Source organism: Onychostruthus taczanowskii, unplaced genomic scaffold (genome assembly GCF_017590055.1).
Source record: "Onychostruthus taczanowskii isolate IOZ18803 unplaced genomic scaffold, ASM1759005v1 scaffold108, whole genome shotgun sequence".
NCBI classification, from domain to species: Eukaryota; Metazoa; Chordata; class Aves; order Passeriformes; family Passeridae; genus Onychostruthus; species Onychostruthus taczanowskii.
This window is the reverse complement of record NW_024497408.1, coordinates 693782-716260: the sequence shown is the minus strand read 5'-3', so window position 1 is coordinate 716260 and position 22479 is coordinate 693782. Positions and strand designations below refer to the sequence as shown.

General features: G+C 41.8%; 1 protein-coding gene across 1 annotated transcript; it reads right to left on the bottom strand.

Annotated features, from left to right (window-relative positions):
* Positions 1-5054: 5054 nt before the first annotated feature.
* SLC45A2 (solute carrier family 45 member 2) lies at positions 5055-20790 on the bottom strand. The gene is made up of 7 exons (XM_041419553.1): positions 20352-20790; positions 19100-19276; positions 15393-15718; positions 11402-11545; positions 10053-10176; positions 9015-9220; positions 5055-5279 (listed from the first exon to the last, which is right to left on the bottom strand). The coding sequence occupies exons 1-7, from the start codon at positions 20788-20790 to the stop codon at positions 5055-5057; spliced, it is 1641 nt and encodes a 546-aa protein (XP_041275487.1).
* Positions 20791-22479: the final 1689 nt, after the last annotated feature.

Below are 22479 nucleotides of genomic sequence, written 5' to 3'. Positions count from 1 at the left end.
ATGCAACTGAACGTCATAGAAGGCCGCGGAATCACGGAATGGGTCAGGTCGGAAGGGACCACAGTGTTCATCTGTTCCAGCCTTAGGTTATCCTAGAACACAAGGCACAGGATTGTATCCACAAGGTTCTTAAATAACTCCACTGAGGGAGATGCCACAGGCTCTCTGGGAAATCTGTTCCAGTGCTCCATTCCTCTCAAAGTAAAGAAATTCTTCATATTCAGGTGGAACTTTCCATGCATCAGTTCCTGCCCATTTTCTCTTGTCCTATTGCTCAACAGCACCGAGCAGAGCCCAGCCCGTGCTCTGACCCCTCCCTGCAGACACTGACAGACATCAAGGAGGTCTCCCCTCAGTCATCTCTTTTAGAGTCTGAATATGCACAGCTTGCTCAGCCTTTCCTCATAACAGAGATATTCCATCCCCGTGACCACCTTTGTAGCTCTCTGCTGGACCCACTCCGGGAGCTCCATGGTTGTTTTTATTGAGGGGCCCAGACCTGGGCACAGCACTCCAGACACGGCCTGAACAGAGGGGCAGGATCACCCCCTTGGCCTGCAGCCAAAGCTCTTCCCAATGCATCCCAGGACACTACTGGCCCTCCTGGCCTCAAGGGCACTGCTGGCTCACGGACAGCTTGCTGTCCACCATGATCCCCAGCTCCTCGTCCTTCTGCTTTCCAGCAGGCTGGGCCCAGCCTGTACCGGTGCCAGGGGCTGTTCCTCCCCAGGTGCAGACTCTGCACTTGCCTTTGTTGAACTTCAGACAATTCTTGTGTGCCCATCTCTCCAGCCTGTCCAGGTCCCTCTGAAAGGCTGCAGGGCCCTCAGGGGTATCGGCACTCCTCAGCCATGTGTCATCAGTGAACACCCTGAGCAGGCCTCTGCCCCTTCCAAGGATTGAGGTGAGACTGACTGGTTCCAGTTCCCTGTGTCCTCCTTCTTGCCTGTTTTGAAGACTGGGTGACATTTGCTTTCTTCCAGCCCTCAGGCACCTCTCCTGATCTCCATGACCTTTCAAAGACGATCATGAGTCCCCTGGCCATGATGTCTGCCAGCTCCCTCAGCATTTGTGGATGCGTCACATCAGGGTCCATAAAAATTATAAATCACTTTTCGCAGTTCAGTCTTGAACAAGTGACCCTGAACATTTGCCTCTTAAATAAACAACATGGAGCAGCTAAAGAATGGAAATGAATGTTGGAAACTTAGAGGGGAAAATTTTGTTTTATAGCTCATTTTTTATAGGTTTGTCATGCCAAAAACATTTACAGATATTTTACAGCAGATACTTCCACCCAATCCTTCTACAGTTCAAAAATATCAAATGTCACCATTGCCACATTCGCTTGCACCATCTTTTGACATGCTGCAGGGACTGGTAGTGATTCATAGGCACCAATGTGAAAGCTCTGAGTTCTCCCAAGGCAAAGACATTTATGATTCATCCTGACTTGTGTAGCCTTTCTGGAAAAAAAAGTTTATCTGCAACAAGCCACCTGAGTTGCTTGTTTTCAAGCAAGTCAAAGAAACTTAATGAGAATGCTATGAAACACAGAATGAACAGTGGGAAAAAAAATCAGAATACTTGTAACATTACTAAGACTTCAGGTGCTCTAAAGAAGAGTCCAGAAGTTTCTTTAAGGATTTGCTTGCGTCACATATGTGCTTGTTAAAGGGGAGTAAGTGGCAGATGTTCTTAAGAGAAAGAAAAAGGGAAGCGCCACAAAGATAAGGTGACAGACTTGTCTCCTGCCTTGCTTTGTGCATCCATGACTATTTCTGTGAGAGGGAGGAGGGTTGGTTATCACAGGACATCTCATCTTTGAGCAGGTTCAGAGGAGGGATACAAGGATGATTAAGGGACTGGAGCATGCCTTTCATGAGGAAAGGTGAGGGAGCTGGGCTTGTTCAGCCCCAAGAAGAGGTGACTGAGGGGGTGTAGAGCCTCCCTCACTGGGCACATTCGAGAGCCCTCTGGACACAATCCTGTGCCAAGTGCTCTGGGATGGCCCTGCTGGAGCAGGGAGGCTGGAACAGATAACCCACTGTGTGCCCTTCCAGCCTGACCCATCCTGTGATTCTGTGTGGTTCGTCTAAGTGTATCATTTACGTAAACATGATACAGAGAGGATCTTTATTTATTTGATTTTATGTATATGGAAATAAAACCAGATGAGAAAGATCAGGCACAAGGTACTTGTAACTTTATACTCACATCACTGCTTTAAAGTTGATGTTAAGTACAGTAAATAATCATATTGATGGCTCAAGTCCAGAACTAGTGTAAAAGCAGAAAAGAGGTGGAACTTCTTAAATTAATAGCATTACAGTACAATCCTTCAAAACCTCCAACATTTTTAACATTTTAGCATTTCTTTTGCTGAAATAAATATTTATCCCCTTTCATGTATTAGTAATATATTATTTTAGTAACATACATTAGTAACAATTCTATTGCTAAATGAAATACGTGTTTTATCCCCTTTTATGAGTTAGTAACATTTTATATTGTTTTCAGTAACACTTGAGATACATTTTCAACTTCAGAATAAGCACCATCATTTTTTTGTTTAGACACTGTTTTCCAAATTGTATATACTTTTTTGTCAGTTTCCCATTTCTAACAAAGACTCATAAAGATACTGTTTTGAAGTCCTGGGAACAATACAGAATATTTTTACAGAGATTTCCAGAGAAAAGATGACTTTAATGATTCTGTCATCTGTAGCTGACAGTAGGTTTTTAAGGGAAAGATCACAAGGTCGTGAGAAATAATGAGTTCCTGAAACAATTTTCTCTGAATAAATCTGTAAATAAAAGCACTGATATACATGGTGGGCTCTTCTCACTTCTCTCTGCAGGTTCAGAAACTTTCTTACATTGCCCCAGATCTGTGGTCCCTTTTTGGGTCTGCATCAATGCCAGCATCCTCTTTGTGTAAGATAGCAGGGATGACATTGACCATTTAAATATTAATGTTCTAATGGTGTTAAACCTCAAGGAAAATATTGACAAAGACATAGGTAAACATTTTGCAGCCTCACAGTGCAATCAGAGCCTTGTGACCTCAGCTCCTGGTGCACAAGTTTACGTGATGCAGTCCTATGAAACCAGATCACTTCCTCCTTTATCTGTTTTTATGGCTCCATAGATGCCTTGCCCTTCCCTTGAAAATTCGTCCTCCCAGGAGATACGGAGTTAATGGAAGTTAGTGAGTTAATGATGGCATAAAGCTAATTGAGAAGAAAACAATCCTTCATTTTCTGGCTTCCTCCTGTTTGTGCCTGTTGAGGCCCTCGTGCTCCAGCTGTCTCTGCACCTGCAGACTGTTTCAAACACAGTCCAGGGGCTGTCTTCCCAGGCTTTTACTTTCATGGGTGTGAAATGAAGAGCCACAAAGCAAAAAAACCCATGAAACGTGGCTTCTTCAAAAGGCAGGATGCAGATGCTGTGGTGAGGTTTGCCAGGCACTGAGCCCCTTTTGGGGCCTACAGTGGAGACAGCCATCATCAAGAAAAGGTACCTGAGGCTCCCACAGGCTTGTTGAAATTAAGAAGAATTTACCTAAGAGAAAATTGGTTTTCCTGAGAATATGTGACTCACTCTACTCTTGAAAACATAGAAAAAGGATGAAGCTGATGCATCTCTGCAGAGGCACTTGATGCTCAAATGTAACCTTTTATTGTCGGTGTTGTCAGTTCGTGTCTTTCAGAGCTTCTAAGAGCTGATAAGCTCAACACTGCATTTCTCTGAACAGTGTTGATGATACATGTGCAACATTAAGAACAAAACCAACCATAAACACCATACTTGCCCATAGTCTCTCAATGTTCATTAACAATATTGCATTAGCAGATGGCTTCAGGTGGCTTAACATATGACAGAGTGGATGGATATGACAGTTTTCAGGACAGAGGAAACACAGCATAAATACAGTATATTGCTTTCACAAAAAGGTTTTCAAAACTGTGGCAGTATTATAAAAATAAGAAAGAAGCTTCATATGCAATTAAATACAAATAACTGGGCTTATGTATTTACTGTACAATAATTCCTGATAGTGCTTTGCAGAACTGAATTTATCTACAATATTCTGTAGACAGCAAATGCCATTTCAGGCAAAGCATGAAGGAAAACAGAGAAAAGAGAAATGCTACTTTAAGATAAATGCTGTCATATCCAATGTCAAGATTTATGTGGTCAACCAGCTGTCAAACTCTTACATTGGCCAAGTTTATTTTTTCAATTACAGCATCAGAACTGAGAGGCCACTTTTTAAAGAAGGAAGAAATGGCAGCTGTTTCCCATAGACAGATTTTTAGGTACCTACGCATGGATTTGCAAAGCACCTTTGGGCAGACTTTCCTGACAAGCTCAGCCAGTGCTTTCACTTCATCCATACAGAAGCAGCAGGATCCAGTACAAAACAATTACTTTACAGTAATGCTTTTAAACAACAGGTTTCAATCTTTTTTTTATATTCCAGTCATTTTTCACACTCAAATCTGCTTTAGACAGTAGCTGGTAATGAACTGATCCCATTTAGCAGTACCACTAATCATAACAGAACTGCACCCTGCATGACCTCTGACACCTGTTTGAATCTCCTGCAGCTTTTGACTACTGGAGGGAACAGCCCCCAGCTTAGGACACTTGAAGAACAAGATAAATAAAAACTTTCTTCCTAACTCTGTCCTTTTATATTACTTCAGTTTATCACATTCTTCATCTGCTAACTTTCACAAATTGGTAATGAGGGGTTTCATAATGACTCCCGGTGTACAGTATCAAAATACCGTGGCCACACACACCATCACGTCACAGCATTTGAACACACTGTGTGTGTGTGTGTGTGTTTGTGTGTGTGTCTGAGGCATAAGACAACCAGTTTTGTCAAGTCTCCATTTCATAAGGCTTTGGAATTGCAACGGATCCAAGGAGGTAAGAGAGGATGACGTGCCAGCAGCGTCAGCACAGCAACAGCACCAGTGCCACTGACCCAGAAAGAAAACGCTCCCCTGGGGAGATCCCTTCCAACTGCTTCTTGCAGTCCTAGTCCACGTACCGAATGCAGAAAGCCACGAAGCAGCAGCCGATCAGCGCCACCGTGGATGCCGAAATCACAGTGACGGCGCTGCCGGCCACGCTCACCAGGAGCCCCAGGCCCACGCCGAGAATGATCTGGGCCAGCTGCACCATGCAGGTCAGGGCAGCACAGTCGATGCCCTTCCCTCGCCCGTGCTCCCCTGCTTGTTCCCCTTCCTGCAGCTTCAGGCTCTGCAAAGAAGCACAGAACAAACCCCAGAAATGGGACAGTGTCAGCAATGCGCAGCTCTTGGCCGAGACGTTGTTACAGCCCCGGGAGCAGTGGGGCAGGGCAATAGCTCACTGCTCCCCTTCTTGTACCACAGGGATTTTAAGTAACCGTGAGCTTTCCAAGCTTCCACCAAATTTTTTCTTATCTGCAGTTTTTCCCTCGATCCCTTCTCTTAAGGAAGTAATTGAAAATTGACCGGAAAAAATAGACATGATTTTCAAGTTTAGGTCAACTTGAACTCTGTCAAACTGACATTAAACAGTACAGGTCATCCTGTCATGAATAATTTGGCTCTGACTCATGTCTGAAGGAGCCATACTATCATATTAACAAAGAATTATCACAGAATCACAGAATGGTTTGTGTTGGAAGGAGCTTTAAAAATCATCTTGTTCGAATGCTCTTGTTGTGAGCAGGGGCACTTTCCAGGGTGCTCAAATGTACATCCAACCTGGCCTTAAACACCTCCAGGGATTTGGCATTCAAAACTTCTCTGGACAACCTGATCCAGTGCCTTACCACCCGCACAGTAAAGAATTTTTTTCCTGATATCTAGCTTAAATTTACTCTCTCTAAGTTTGAAGCCATTCCTGCTTGTCCTATCACTATGTGCCCTTGTGGAAAGCCCCTCTCCATCTTTCTTGCAAGCTCCCTTCAAATACTGGAAAGCCACAGTTATGTCAATCTGAAGCCTTCCCTTCTCCAGGCTGAACAATCTCAATTCTCTCAGCTGTTCCTCACAGGAGGGATTCTCCAGCCCTGTGACCATTTTTGTGTCCCTCCTCTGGGCTGACTCCAGCAGGTCCCTGTCCCTCCTGTGCTGGGAGCCCAGCTCTGGATGCAGTGCTCCAGGTGGGTCTCAGCAGAGCAGAGCAGAGGGGCAGAATCCCCTCCCTGCCCTGCTGCCCACGGGGCTCTGGATGCAGCCCAGGACACGTTTGGCTCTCTGGGCTGGCAGTGCCATGGCCGGGGCATGTGCAGCCTCTCACCCACAGCACCCCCAAGCCCTTCTGGGCAGGGCTGCTCTGGGGCTGTTCATGCCCAGCCTGGGCTGCTACCAGGGGTTGTCCCAGCCCAGGTGCAGCAGCAGCTCTTGGCCTTGTTAAACCTCATGGTGTCCCATGGGCCAATCCTGGAGCTTGTCTGGGTCCCTCTGGATGGCATCCTGTCCTTCAGGCGTGCAATGCTTTCATCTGTGTCATTATAGAAAAATCACACTGATCCCAGTGCAGACCCTTGAGAGTACCACTTGTCACTGATGTCCATTTGGATTCTGTCATTGTCCATGACCCTCTGGATGTGACCACTTTCTTATCCATATAACAGTCCACTCATCAAATCCATCTTTCCACTTTTCAGGGAAGGCTATTGTGAGGAACCACATCCAAAGGTTTTACAGCAGTGCTGATGTGCCCCACACACATATAGGCAGGAACCTGAAGTTATGGCTCAAAGCACATAAAGGAAATCAGTTAAAATACAAATGTAATACTTTTATTGCTGGCGATGAAAGCAACTGAAAACAAACATCCAGACTTGGATTCTTCTACACTGCCGAGGACCACTTTTAATTACTAATCTGTGTATCTGCTATGATATGCATAGCAGAGCAAAAGCCTTCATTTATTATGTAGAAGTGTCTTGCACATTAGCACCCTGTGAGCTGGTGGATCACTGGGACAGGTTAACTAGAGGGGATGTGGAGTCTCCTTTCTTGGAATCATTCGAACCAGGCCTGGGGCAGCCTGCTCCAGGTTGTCCTCCTTGAGAAGGATCTACATGATCTCTGGGGGTCCCTTCCTCCAGAAAGAAATTACTCTGTTTTGTTGGGAAATTATTTGATAATTGGCATATTTCTTTTCTTCCTGCATAGGCTGGTAAAAGGAGGACGTTTGTTCCAATGACAAGAAGTTCCCACACTGCAGGCCAGTGGCTCCGCGGTGTTCTGGTATCCAAATTCTCTTAGCCATTAAGATGCTTTTTGCTTTTTGCAAACTCTATTACCTTGCCTTTGAGCTACACAAAGCTCACAAATACTGGAGACAAACAGTCTCTTCCTAATTCAGTAGAAAAAAAATTGAATTTGGATCCTAGGGAACAGCAGCACAGAACAGGAGCTGAAATGGCAGCATTATAAAACACAGCATATGATTTTGGTAGAGTGCATAGTGGGGGAAGATATCTGCTCCTTGTTCTGAAATGATAAAGTCCCAATTTTAGACACTTTGAAAAATAAATTTTATTTATTTTGCTGGGCTGTTCCCAGTGTTCCTATGTGGCAGTAGTTCTGACCACAAATACATGAACCTGTAAATGAATGCACTCTTGTGCTTGATGCTTAGTCTTTTTTTTTCCCTGTCTTGTACATTATAGAAGATTCGATCTAAACATCAACCCATTAATATAAAATCTAACATAGAATTATATATCATTTAACATCTGTCATAGCAAATACCATACACCAAACAAGAAACCACTAGTTGTCTTTTAAGTCACACATGAATATACAGGCCTATTAAGTGTAAAGTTCATGCACACTTTAGCTTATTTTACTTCACTTCTGTCTCAAAACAGATTTTGCATTTACTCCTCCTCTCTTGAATTGGCTGACCTGAGGTAAGAACTGAGATTTCACCCTAACCTGGGCTCATTCCCAGTCTTTTGTTTTGTGTTTATAATACATCATGATCATTCTCTGTTGGAAGGAGCAAAGAAATTAACCAAAAAATTATGAATCATATATACGAAATATGTAATCACTTTGAGACATCCTCCCGGCATTCAGTAGAATAATTAGAGTTCTTTTGTGATCATCATTCAGAAGGTGCTAGTGAAAGTGGTACAAAACAGCAGAACATGTTGTGTAGCACTTGATTTAGCCCTCTGCTACTTTCAGCTATGTTTTATGTGGTTTTCCAATGGTTCAGCATTGCCTTTATTAATTTTTTCAGATGTTCCATGATATACTGAGAACTTTTCCTAATTTCTTCCATCTCTCCTTAATCTTTCTTGTTTGCAGCTGTTTGACTAACTTAAGAGACTTCAGAGGATTTTTCCATTAAAGAACTCAACACTTTACAATACATGAAGATCCTGCTGTGCTCAGTAACATGATACAAGGTTTGCAAGTTTTTCCAGATTTTCCTTGGAAACAGGATTTAAGGCCATGGAGCACAAAAACCCAACTACAGACATTTCGAAAGATAATTAGATTGTGGTACATGATTTAATACTGAACTATATAATGCTGTTTCTACTTGAATGTCATTTGTTTATTAGCTAAGAGCTTTTGTAACACTTTGCAATTAACAAAAAATTCTGACAGCTTTTACAGGTTTGTTATTTACCTCAGGCCCTCAGAAGTCCTCTGCTAACCTGGCTGGAAGGAAGGATATAAGGAAGGACTTGAAGACAACACCAAGCCCTGTTACCTGCTTACTGCCTCAACATGTGCTGTGAATGGCTTTGTTTCAGATGTGATGATAAATAATTATTTGTTTCACTGAAGGTCTGTTTGGAGAGTTTGGAGCTGGGATGTTAACTCCCTCTGTAAGAAACTTCCCATTCATATGTGTCATTATTAATAGTTCAAAATTGAAATTAAAACTGCTAATTTCTATCCAGTTTACCCCCAAAACAGGTTGAACAGACACAGACAGACATAAACTTAATGCTTCTTGAGACATTGCACTCACCTCTTCTTCCCTGTGGTACTCTGCAATGAGGTGGAATGGCACGGTGTACAGTGTGCTGGACATGACTCCAAAGAGTGAACAAAGAGCCAGAGTGGAATAGACATTGGGAAACAAGCCAATTAATCCAGTACCCAGTCCAAAAAGTAGGTATCCAATGAAATAAAGTCCCTTTAATCCTATGTATGGCAGAAGGATTTTCTGCAAGTCTGTGAAAAGAAAGTGAAAATGCTGATAAGATTACAAGAAATAGGTCACATTTTATCAGGGAGGTTTTTTTAAAGAAAAAAACCCCTTGTATTTTGTAAAATGCAATGAAGAAGATAATCTTAATGATTTTGGAAATTACCTCAAATTATTGTAGGTATAAACTTGACAAGGGATACCTTGTCAACTACCCAGAGCTCAACCTGCAGCTTGCACTGCAGCTGCACCCAGAGATACTTGTGCTGAATAGAAGTTCATCCACAGAAAGGCCACGCAGAAATGCCTGCAGTTAAGCTCCAAAGGTGAAAACATTTCCCTCAAGCCTCTTTTAGATGCTTAAATCAACCTCCAAAATGCTACTTATTTGAGTTTTCAGATCGTGAGTTTTTTAATCCTTGGGAAAGGTTATGGTGAAATCTACCTGGGGAGCGGTGCTAGCATGTTTACACATAATTTTGGAGAGCAAGATTCAAGCTTCTGGCAAGACCTTCAGCAGTGGGAACGCAAATGGGGAGAGGTCGCCTTTGAGAGCCTACAACTACAGCATTGCTAGGTAAAAGAACACCTAAGAATTTGGTGTGGCATTAATTTCAGAACAATTTTCAGGATCAGTTCATGTGCAGAACAATGTCCTACTTCCAAAGTCAGCCCTCATCATGTGGGCAGGAATTGTTTGTGCTAAGATGTGAGTTTCTAACAATGCTGACAATGTAACATTCCTTAAAGCTTTAATGTAAAAAAAAAAAAAGTTCCAGGTAATTTGGCATGCTTTTATGGTTTTTGAACAATGGCAAACAGCAAACACAGTGTTGGAGTTTATTAATGGGTACTTACAAGAATAGACTGATGAAGAAATTGCATTGATGCACAGTCCCCAGCATCCCATCTCTACCCCTGCTTTGTAGGTAAGGTAAAGTGTGGAGTTGTGAGGTGCGTAGGGATTCCCGTGGTACACAACCTGAAAGAGACCACAAAGTCACAGAAGGCAGGAATAGCACCACAGAAGGCAGGAACAGCACCATGTAGGGAATGCCTCCTTCTCATGGGTACAGGGCCCCATCCCTGGTAGGCAGCACCCAAGAAATCTGTTGAGCAGTGTCCTAACCACTCATTTGTAATTCTCCAGGTTTCACACTCACATCTCCTGGACTATCACATCCCAGCCTCATTTCTTACCCTCTGCCTTTTTCTGGACTATTTTACATCGACTCATTTGCTCTTCTATCCTTTGGGTGTCTCACTTTCAGCTGTCTCTCTTCTCTCTGTCTTCTTGCCTTAGCCTTTTTTTCCTAATTTATCTACAACTTTTTTTCTCTTTTTTCTTTCAGATTTTCCTCAACACACTCATTTTTCCACACAGTTATTGTCTTATTCAGTTACTTTTGTAAACAAGCAAAACTTTTTTGTTTCAGTTGTTCATCTACACTGAAGGGAAAAAAATCCCTCCCTCTTGCCTTGCCTGAAAAGACAAAAAAGATGAGGAAATGGTAATACTGTATGGAAACCACAGAAGAGCAGGGAGTGGTAGTGAGAAATTTGTGCCAGGACCATATTAGTGCTCTGGAAGGAAGGAGGCAGACACATCCATACAGGCAAGAACCACTGTCAAGGACATACAGTCCCTGGGAATGGTATGGAAAAGGCACCACTGGGTGTTGTGAAGGCAAGCAGTTGCTGAGAAAAGGGACTCACGACAGACAAATGCAGGAAGATAAAACTTTCTGCTACCAAGTAGCTCCCTGTGTGCAAAGAGCTGCATGGCCTGAGGCCAGGGAGGCTGCAGTGCATGGGGAGGGGCTTTGTGGGGATGCTGCACACACACCAGGACAAGGCCAGTGCATCCAAGCACTGCCCCAGCTAGAAAACCTGCCCATCTGGGAGCATCTCTGAAGCCAAAGCAGAAAATTGATATGTTTGGACCAGCTCTGAGAGCTTCACTTGGAACATTTAGACACAAATAGCCTTACAAATACTAAAGGTTTTCCCCAATGACCTCCCCAGACAGGCTTGGAACAAGGGCCTGACCTTAATTAGCTGGTTTACAAAACTATTGTTGAGCCATCCACATATAAATGGATCTGACACCAGTGTAATTTCCTCAACATAGTGACACCATTTCGTTTCTTTTTGGTGGAGGAGGAGATGCTACAAGGAAGGGGTAGTGAGAGTATTTTCTGCTTTACCTGTCCCATGAAATCCGTGAAGAAAAGCATGTTGGACAGGAAAGCCATCCATCCAAAGAGATGGCTCACACACAGACAGCGATAGTGGGATGGCATGCTTAGAAGTGTCTTCAAGAGGGATTTAAGGGTCATCTGCTTCTTTTCCTAAAAGCAAATATTCAAGAATAATACAGTATTATTGTCCTGAAGGCTAAAGAAATAGTAGACAGAAAATGAAGAAGACCTTAGTAGTATCTTTTCATTGCTAAACTTCCAAAGTCTTTTTATTTTTTGCTAGGAAGGTTTTGCTTCAATTTATAAAATTCACAGGAACTATAGAAGAGATGGAGTATACCAGCAGGAATGTAACATTTTTTGCTGTTATTATCAGTAGGACAATTATTTACATGTAGAATAACAGGGAAATTTTCTGCCAAAGAAGACTCAGAGAGTTAAATAAAACCCCAATGAACCTACAACAGAAACAACAGGAAACAAAAGTTATTTCTTTATAGAGACCATCAGCTTTACACTGAAAATTTAAAGCTGCTGCAGAAAAAGTTATGCTCAAAATACTTCCTGAAACTTAAAAAGTGTCAATTGTGGATTTCCGAGACCTTATTCCCTTCCATTTTATGAGCTACATTCCCTAGGAAACTTCTACCTCTTTGAGCATATAATGAGCTTTCCACTATGTGCTGTCCTTGAAGTAGGGGGAAGCTGAGGTTTCCCATGGTAGCACACAGAGAATGTGATCCCCAGCATCTGAACACCTCATACCAGAGGGAAAATAACTCATTTCATAATCAAAACTTAATTGGTACCGGTTAACAAATCTCACTGATGAGGAAAATCAAATTTTCTCACCGCCTTTAATGCCCCATGATATCTTCCTCCTTGTCCCAGCCCTGTACCCCAAAACTCTCAGTTTCTTCTCCAGTCACATTCATCAAATAATTTGTATTACTTTTTTTTTTAACTACTGTAGGTGTGCTTGATATCAGATATTTTGACGTATAATTCTTCCTGTATTAAAGCTCCTGCATGGTTCACTACTTTCAAAGAGAGTGAAAAAAACCCATACTATTTTAACTGTGCATGATGGAAAACTTACAGTTTTCTCTGATGATATTTGGACACAACAGTGTCAGGAGAGATGGTAAGGGAAGATGTATGTTATGAAATGTGGAAGAACTGCAAAAATTATGCTAATTACTCAAAATTCCTGGACTGGGTCTTGTCTTCAATTTGCTGTAAGATGTCATTTTTTTCCTTTCTTTCTTCAGTCTCATATATACTTTTCACTAATCTACTTTCCTTTGAACTAGGCTATGCTGCAAGCTACTCTATGAATAATCACCACATATAAAGTTGGAAAATACTTTGCTTCAGTGTGAGGTTTTTAATCCTCACAGGAATGCCAAAATTCAAGTTGCTGACTTCCACCTTGGACTGTATATTGTCCAAATCCTTTGGAATTTCTCTTGGCATCACTGTCTTTTTTTAAACAGGGTAAGCTTTATATTCTTCTACAATTATAAAAAGAAAACAAAAGAATTCCAGATTGACTCATTAGTGTTATTTTGAGTATAATTACTATCGTTTGACTTGGCTTTATTTAGTTTGTAATTCTTCCACCCTGCTTTTTAAAATAGCCTTTCCAATCAAAGTTTTAAGATAAGATCATGGAATTACAAAGAACACTGCAGTGATAACAAACAATAATTTGACAACAAGACAGAAATGTTTTCTTTCTATTTAAATATTCCAGAGAGTGGAAATGGAAACAAAAAATATTTAATACACACATTCAAAATATACCAGCACACAAACTGCATGCTAATTTAAACAATGTGCTGAAGTTTTGCTCTGTTTAAGTACCTTCAAAAGCTCAGAATACCAAATAATCTCTACAAAATCACTACAACGCAGGGCATAAGATGATAAGAATACAGAGGAAGCAATATGACTCGGGTTTTATGGCAGTGGACCCTGAAAAATTTGGCACCATTCAAAAGAATACAAGGCTAATTGCTTTGGGTGTCTGTTCATACTGTAATAGGTCAAATCTCATTAACAATCATGTTAGCTATTAGCATGTGAGAACACATGCCTTAATTTAGAAGAAATATAGCCATGATGCCTGCAATTTTAAAAAAAGAGACAGAAAAACAGGAAGCCAAACCATTTCTTCAAGGAAGTGATTATGGTAATGAATGAAACAGCAAACATGTGCCACAGGAGACAGATCATTAAAGCAGTGAGTGTCTAGAATTCATGCACACAAAGAAATGCACATCAAAGAAACATGAGACTGATCAAAGCGCTGGGGACTCTGACACGCTGCCCAGCCAAGGCAGAGAGGAGGGCAATGGCACAGGCTCGCCACCACAGCTTCACCTCCGGAGTTAGACATGGAACTCCACGTTCCTCATGTTACTGGCTCCATGGAATTACTTCTTCCCAAGGCAGAGGCTGCCCCAAACCACAGTCTGCTCCCCTCACTTCCACTGCATTGCTCTCTCAACTTCATTTGCCTTCTCCTGTTTTGGAGGTTCATGGTGCAAGCAATGATGAGGCTCAGCATCTCCAACACCTGGGAGGATGCTCAGGGTGGGCAGCTCTGGTGAAGGACACTGCTGCTCAAGCTGGCCTGACGTGGGGAAGCTCAGACAGCATCACAGTGCTCTTGTCAGATTCTCCCCACAGCTGTTGCCTTGCTGTCTGCCCCACTCCGTGTTTGCCTGACATTGTCATCAGGCAGTGCTCATTTCATGTCTTGCATCTAATAATATTGAAATAATTTCATAATATTTTAATAATTTTTCTTGTCTGGCATTATCATCAGGCAGTGCTCATTTAGTGTATCTTGCATCTAATAATATTGAAATAATTTAATAATATTTTAATAATTTCATAATATTTTTCTTCCAGTTAGAAATACCAAGTGCTATTATAAAACAAATTATGAATAGTAAGAAATAATATATCTTTTTTATTTACAGATTAAACAAGAGTATTGCTTTCCTATTTATAACTGTTGGTACATGCTTAGTATATTTTACCTGATTTATCAAACATTTGTATCAGTGTATCAGGGATTGATATGCATAATGCCAAGAAATCACAAGTAGAATTAAAATGAGAAGCAATTGTGTCACCACTAGTGTTATACTTTGCTTACCTAGGGTACCATGAGATAACCATGAGGATTTCTAGCACTAAAAGCCATCAACCAAACCATAAAAACAACCGTCTGTTCTCAACACAATACTAGAAGTGGGGTCTCCAGATATTTTTCTGGTAGATTCACCTCTTCCTAGGTGCCTTATTTTGGAGAAATCTCTCACAAAAAAACATCAGAAACAAAATAACAGTGAGGATTTAAAAGTACTCACTGTTTTCTCTCACCACAAATTTTGCCAAAGGCATAGCTACAATATCACTCAAAATAAAATTCAAACTCTGGTAGCAAGGTAGCTATTCTCTGCTGTAGAAGTAGCAATTTTAAACACATTAGTGTTCAATGAATTGTTGAGCAGCAGAAAACCCAAATGTCACACATTTTACATGTATTATGTACAAAATTGTGTGGACTTCAATGAGAATTAGAGACCTACATCAAAGATTAATGGTCCGCAGTCTTTGTCCACAATTTTATGCTAATTATATCAAGACTAGAGGACAAAGTAGATCTCATTTACAAAATTCACAGGAGGAGGACATCAAGAGACTGACATTGAGCAGAAAACCAAGCCAGGTTCTCCCTCATCCCTGCCAATGGATCAAAGCATCTGAAGTAGCTGGTCTCATGCCTCTTGCTGGCAATATTTTGTAAAAAAAAAAAAAAAGGCAAAAAAAAGGCAAGCAGACTTTCTCCTGTCTCTGTATCCCAGTGGAGGGTTCTTTTCCGTGCCTGTGAAAGGACTCCATTACAAACAATCACCATCAGCTAGTTAAGGGATCCCCAAGGATGCAAGGATACAACCTATAAAATCACCTCTGCACTCACCTCTCTGCGTGACGCAGCTGCGCATTTCCCTGGCTGGGCTGCAGCCTTTGTTTCCGTACATGATGATTTTAAGTGGCCATTCCTTATTTCCTCCTCTATGGAGTTGTATTTTTGGGGTTCAGTCACTTCCAACAAGAACTTTGCCTCTTCGTTTTCATATCTGAGTGGGACTTCAGGAATACTGCACAGATGTACGGTAAGGCAGATTATGAAAACCAAGGCTGCGAAGAAGAAAATCACCTGGAATTCTGATGCCAGGGTATATCCTAGTATAGTTTGACCCCAATCCATAGCACCTGTAAGGTAACCCAGGGCTCCTCCCAAACCTATAATGGCAGGGGAAAAAAAAAGGAAAAGAAAATGTCTACTAGCATTGACAAAATAAACAAAGAGTACATAATACCCTCAATATGTGATGCCCTCTAGAAATGATGGAATAATCACTCTTCAGATATTTATCACAAGAAATAGGAATACTGAGTTAACCACATACATGAGCAGTTACTAAAACATCTCTTGAAAAATCTGCTCAGGTCTGTCAGGCAGAGCTCTCTAGAAATTGCCTGAATACACAACAAAATAGGCTCCATCTCTTTTTTTCACTCTTTCAAGCTCTATTTTCTTTGAAATGGTAAATAATGCCATTTCAAATATGGTAAATAGTACCATAAAGTAAAACTAAATTAAATCCTACAAAAATTTTTGTGTTTTTCTTTTTTTTTTTTTTTATTTTCACAGAACAAACATTTTAAAAATTATTTTGAGAGTTTCTACAGTTTAGAATTTGTAAAATGCATTGGCTTAGTCCAAACAGAAATACTGACTCCACGTGAAATTTTTTTAAAAAAGGAAATAAACCCAAAGGCATTGTTTTGTACTTATACAAATCCAAATACAACACCACTTGGATAAGAAAACAGAAAGGAACAAGCATAAGCGTGTAATCCCATTTACTAACTTTCTCAGAAGAGATAGACAGAAGGGTAAAATGAGAATGCTACTTTGTTCCTTGACATTAATAAACCTAGTTTTCAGTCAGTTTTTTTTTTACAATTCTTCTCTTTGTTATAAGAGCACACAGAGATGCACAGGAGCTCTGTTACATTCAGCACAGAGCTCTGGTAGGGGTGGCACCTTTGTAGAGTCCTGACACCTTCTTAACCCGGTGGCTCTGAGGGATGGATGGTTGGGAGTTCCATGGGATAGGCACTTTCCAAGAACTTGGAAGCATTTCTACCTTTCTGCATAGGAGAACTGGTAACAGTCCACAGCAAAGCCCTGCATCTAACAAAAACTAACAGCAGCTGCATTTGCTTCCACAAAAAAACATGGAATTTTGGTTTCAGTCTGGGCTTTCTGTACCTTCTTTGCTCTCCTGGGTCTGCTTGTGGCCCTCCTTCATTGTGCACTATGGCACTTCACAGGGGACTGTGTCCTTGTTTGTTGTCATAAAAAACAATTACACTATTAAAACTTTTTAAAGAAAATCTACAGAACCTTATTTTCAGGTATGTTTGCAGACAGAATGTTTGACATTAGAGGATGTTTTTGCCTACTGTTTTGAAAAATAAGCATAAGGATATTGGAATGCAGCCTGAATGTTGACTGTTGAACGTGTGCACTCTTTCTTCCACTTGAATAAGTGGCCATGGGTTTCATAACTGCAAAGCTATCAAGTTTCGTGTTCAAACCCTAAACTGAAGGGAAGCTGGAGAGTAAAATCTTAGAAGTATTAAGTATAAAAGGAAAGAAGGAACTAAAGTGGGAAAAAGAAACAATATCTAAAACAGAACCTGGAGAAGAAATGGGAAGATTGCTGCCTGTGTCTAATAGGGATAAAAATGTAAACTGTAGGGAATTTATATTAATACTACAGTTTAAGAAAACAAACACCAAGGCCAGGGAATTGCTGGAGAAGACTGCCTTGGGAGGCTGTAGAACTCCAATCAAGGGAGAATTTCTACACTAGACCAGGGAACTTTCTGTTAGGAAGGGTGAAGGTGAACTTGCTGTGGAGAGCACAGGATGCTGGACCAAGTCATGCACTCTGCCCCAGTCATGTTTCATGTTATTTGTCCCACATCCCTTTTCACAGATCAGTACATTTAATCAGCTAAATCTGTAGCTTCAAATTCTGAGACTTTTAAGTGTCATCCATAAAAAACTTGCAGCCAGAGTTGTGCTGAATATACAAAGAGACTCACTCCTCTCTCTTTCCAAACAAGTGATTTCTTAACATTTTATCTAACGGATAATACAGATTTCATTCCCATGTGGCTTTAAGCTTCCCTTATAAACTGTGTTCCCGGACATAGGTATTCCATGTGTCCAAAATCAGGAGTTGTCAGTAGCTACTACACCTCCCTCCTTGAACAGAGTAAGTGCTACTGAGTTTACATGTCTGTGCTCCTGCTGGGAGCTCAGTACTCACAAAAATCTGCTGTAACAAAGATTGCATGACTTCTCATTTTGTCTAGTGCTTTACTTTACAGGGATTACTCTCAGACATGGCAGGAGGTTCCTCCCGGGTCACTTCACAGGTGCACAGCCTTACGTGTCTTCCTGTGCATTTCCTCAACACAGGTCTCCCATTGTACAGATGATTCAGTGGAATCAATGTTCAGGGGTTGGGATGATGATCCAGAGAGATGATCCAGACCCACCCACCCACTGGCAGGGATACCTCCAACTAGACCAGGCTGCTCAAGGCCTTATCCAGCCTGGCCTGGAACACTGACAGGGTTGGTCATCCAAAACCTCCCTGGACAACTTATTCCAGTGTCTCACCACCCTCACAGGGAATAATTCCTTCCTAACATCCAGCCTAAATTTCCCCTCATCTTCCTAAAGAAGAGTCACTCTCCAGCTTCCCTGTGCCCCCCTTCATATACTGGAAGGTTCCCATGAGGTCTCCACACAGCCTTCTCTTCACCAGGCTGAACAGCCCCAACTTTCTCAGCCCATCTTCACAGGCAGGTTCCCATGAGGTCTCCACACAGCCTTCTCTTCACCAGGCTGAACAGCCCCAACTTTCTCGGCCCATCTTCACAGGAGAGGTGCTCCAGCCCCCTTATCAACTTTCGGGCTCTCCTTTGAACTTGTTCCAACAGTTTTGTCTCCTTCTGTAACTTGGCAACATTCCAAAAATGTACAAAGGCAAATAAAGCTGTTAACTTCATTTGCAGGAACTTGAACTGAACTACTTGGACTTATTTTGTGGGAGTTGTGAATTTCTGAATTTTACGCAGAACTCTTGTTTCTATACAGCACATACTGGAGCACTGCTGAAGAATGGAAATCAATTGGTTTGTGCAGCTCTTGTTGTATGCCACACAACAAGTTATTTTTATGTGCAATAGCAATGAAACAAGTTACATCCATTAATTTTTGCCTCAGCAAAGACTTGAAAAAAACCCAAAACAAACTGAACAAACCCTACTTCACATTTTAAAAAAACTGACTACTCTTAAATCATGCCTGTGTTGCTGTAATGATTTGTGCCTGCAGCCTTCTTCAGAATTCTGGTAGCAGTAATCACAAGTTGCTGTTCTCTGGAGTAGTGAAAACCCAACAACAAAAGTCTCGTGACTGAAGTGCAGGATCAGATGATCAGTTCATTCAAGATTAGAAACACAGTGAGGATAAAACCCATGCAATTGCCCTCCCCTCCTTTGAGAGGGAGGGAGGAAAAGAAGGGATCAGTGTACCTGTAAACAGGGCGTGGTAATGTAGACCCTTCTCTTTATCCTGATGAGAGCAGACATCAAATAAATATGCTTTGATGGGACCATCAATAAAATCAGCTGCAAAATCAAAAAGTACTACTCCCAGCATGGTAATGACTATTGCCCACGTCCGCTGCTTGTCTCTCTCATCGATGAAAGCTAAAAAAAGAAAAACACCCTCATTCTGACAGCAACAGTGCCATGTTCTGCAAAAACACATTTAGTCTTTCCTGATACCTCAAAATCTAAGGTTACACAAGAGAGTCCAGTGGCACCAGAATCTCATCGGAGAAGCAGGAGAGCTGATTCTGTGCTGAGCTGGGCTAGGCTGATTTACTGCCTTGAGTCAGCACATGCTCAGAATGCTTCAAGCTCCACAACCAAGAGCATCACTATCCTTAATCTATTCCTTTACACCTTCAAGGCACGCTCTGGTAGCCTAACACATGCATTTTGTAATACCTTCATTTTTTCTCTTTGTCCAATCCTTATATTGTTTTAGATATTCAAGAGTTGACTGCAATATCCCTCTCTGGGTCAGTAAAATCAAGTATATTCAACATCAATAATATCGAGGAAGAGAGAATAAATAAATCCATAAAATGCACACCTCCCCCATCTGCCTAGTCAGCAACAACTCTGTATCAAGACTTTAAGAAGCTACATCCCAAGCTAAAATGTAACAATATGGATGTCACTCCCATTTGATTTTGTATGTTTCAGAGGCAACAGGGTTTCAAAGAGGGTTTCAAAGCAGTTAAGGATTTTTGTTTTTCAACCAGCACAATGCAAGAGTCAAGACAGTGCTGCAATAATAGAAGGATTTTGAATACCAATCCATCTAAAATAGGGATGAGCAGGGATTCAGTTTGAATATGTATTACATCACAAAAACAATACCATCATTTAAGCTAATAAGGTGGATCTTAGCTCATAAAAACTTCTATGGCCTAAGCAAATTACACCTGTAGCAGCTTATCAGGCAACCAAACCAACATACAACAGACCGCAATCACATGCAGAACACTATGCAGAGGGTACATAACATGCAGCGTTAGGATTGAATGCACACAAAGATTACAGTGCTCCCCAGCTCCTTCAGTGCACCCGAGTCACACAACACCACATTTTAACAGCGCATTTTAAGAAGGAAAAGGGGAACCCCTCTCCTTTTTCTCATTCAAAAGGCTAAAATGAGTTTTGTCTGTCAGCACAGCGCATGCCCCTCACTCACCTGAGATCATCACGTCCCCATTGAGGTACAAAGCCATGCCTAACAGCATTATGATGCCCAGACCCAGAATGTAAGGTCGCCTCCTGCCCCAGCTACAGGTGCAGTGATCACTGGCTGAACCTACCACGGGCTGCAGCACGAAGCCCAGGATAGGGCTGATGAGCCACACGAGGCTGTAGAGGTTCTTGGGCAGCCCTACACTGAGCAGCACCGGCGTGACAAAGGCGGCCTCCACGGCATAGCAGAACTCCCGGCCGAACATGGCCATGCTGTGCATGACCAGCCTTCCCACCGCTCTCCTCCTTGGCACCGCTGCTCCAGTCCTCATCACTGACTGCCTCGGAGTTTCCTCCTTCTCTCTGGCACCATCCATGTTGGCCTTGGCCACTCCAGAGGTGGGCAGGAGAGCCCCGTGGAAGCTCTCTTTCGTTAAGGTCATAGCTCCGGCTGTGAGCAGTGCCGTGGCAAGCTGGTGCTGCCTGCTCCGGCTGACATGGGGCCCAGATCATATGCCGGGTGGGATCGGTCTGTGCTGGGGGAGGGACTCACATACTTTCATGGCTCTGCGATCACAAGTTATGCCAGGAAGGGGGCGGGGAAGTGTGTGTTCACATTAGCTGATCTGAGCTTTTGGGCGTCTGCACTGCTCCCAACTATCCACAACTAAGGAATTACTGTTTACGCATGAAGCACACATACAACGGGAACATACATCACATGGTCCGGGCACAGGATTAGCCTGACACAAAGCTGTTCCTCTTGCTGTAAAATCTAGCTGTAAGAGAGCAGTGACACCAGGAACCCAGTCCTCATCTTTCCACTCAGCAAACATGAGCATCAGACCATTCCCAGCTGACTAACCTGGGGGGAAAAAATCTGAATCTATCTGGAAAAGGATTTCAACGCACTTCGTAAGCATGAGTAAGTGAACCTATCCATTGCCCTGGAGCCTTAGAGGCAGATGTAACGCTTGGCAGGAATCTGTCAAGCAGAAACTGATGAGTACTTTTTTATTTTTATCAGTACACTGATAAGTATGTGCTGTGTACTGCCCTCAAAAAAACTGATTATTTCTTGGTTTCTGAAAACAGAGAGTATCAGAATTACTTACAGGTGGGTTTTTCAAACAGTCTTACTTGCCAGGGGAAGGCCTTAAAAGAAACCTGTAGTGACCTTACTCAAACTGTACCTTTCAGGTTGGCCACCTGAGGGAGGCAGCTGATCCAACCCATCCTGAAGAAACACAAGGTTTTAAATTGACATCAATAATTTTGGTTTCAAAACTTATCCATGATGGACATCACATTTGGCAACACTGATTTTTCTCCAACACGATCAGATATATCTGGGTCTAAGAAACTTGTCAAGTCCTATGGCAACAGTGTATAATGTTCAGTAGCTGACACTAGACTGATTAGCAGCTGGAAGCCCCAGGTGGTTTTGCTGATGATTTTGACACCTTGCCAGGACCTCCTAGATAATTCTTTCTTCCAGGCTGTGGTTTTATGTAGTGAAATGTAAAAGGTTTTTTTATGGTAATAATGTTGACATTTTTGCCACAACACATTAAAATGAGCTAAAGTATAGCTCAGCTTTGGAAGCCGTTGTAACCAACAAACCAATCTTCGGCAAACCACAGACAAAATTATCAAAACACCCAACCCTTCACGTCATAACTCCTCAAACATTGGACTAAACTGCATTAATGCCATATAACTAATTCTTTTTGAAAGCATATTTTCTTCTGTCTTGAAAGAGATGGTTTCAAACGAAAGTTTAAGTTTGAAGTAAATTAAAACCAATATGGAATAACCACTGTTTAAAACCTGTGCAGCAAAGTTGCCTACCATTTTTCCATAAGGAGAGGAAAGGATTATTAGTTGGCAGATATTTTTAAAATGAAAAAAAATTTGATTCTGAATTTAGTTTCTAGGCAAGGTGATATTCCGAATGTAATATATAATAAGGAGAATGCACTGAGAAAATATAGGCTGTCAAACAGATCAACTTTGAGGTAATAGCTCTGCAGCAGCACATAAAAGAATAGCATTAGTTAGACCATAGCTTCAGCATGATAAAGCAAATTAATATGAAAAACAAATTTAAAAATCCTTTCTAATTCATGAAT

Excerpts from the sequence above, each read along its gene's own strand:
- SLC45A2 (XM_041419553.1), bottom strand. The coding sequence starts at position 20,790 with ATGACCTTAACGAAAGAGAGCTTCCACGGGGCTCTCCTGCCCACCTCT. Across the intron at positions 11,546-15,392 it reads CAGCTGCGTCACGCAGAGAG|GAAAAGAAGCAGATGACCCT; the intron begins GTGAGTGCAGAG and ends ATTTGCTTTTAG. Across the intron at positions 5,280-9,014 it reads AGTACCACAGGGAAGAAGAG|AGCCTGAAGCTGCAGGAAGG; the intron begins GTGAGTGCAATG and ends GCTTCTTTGCAG.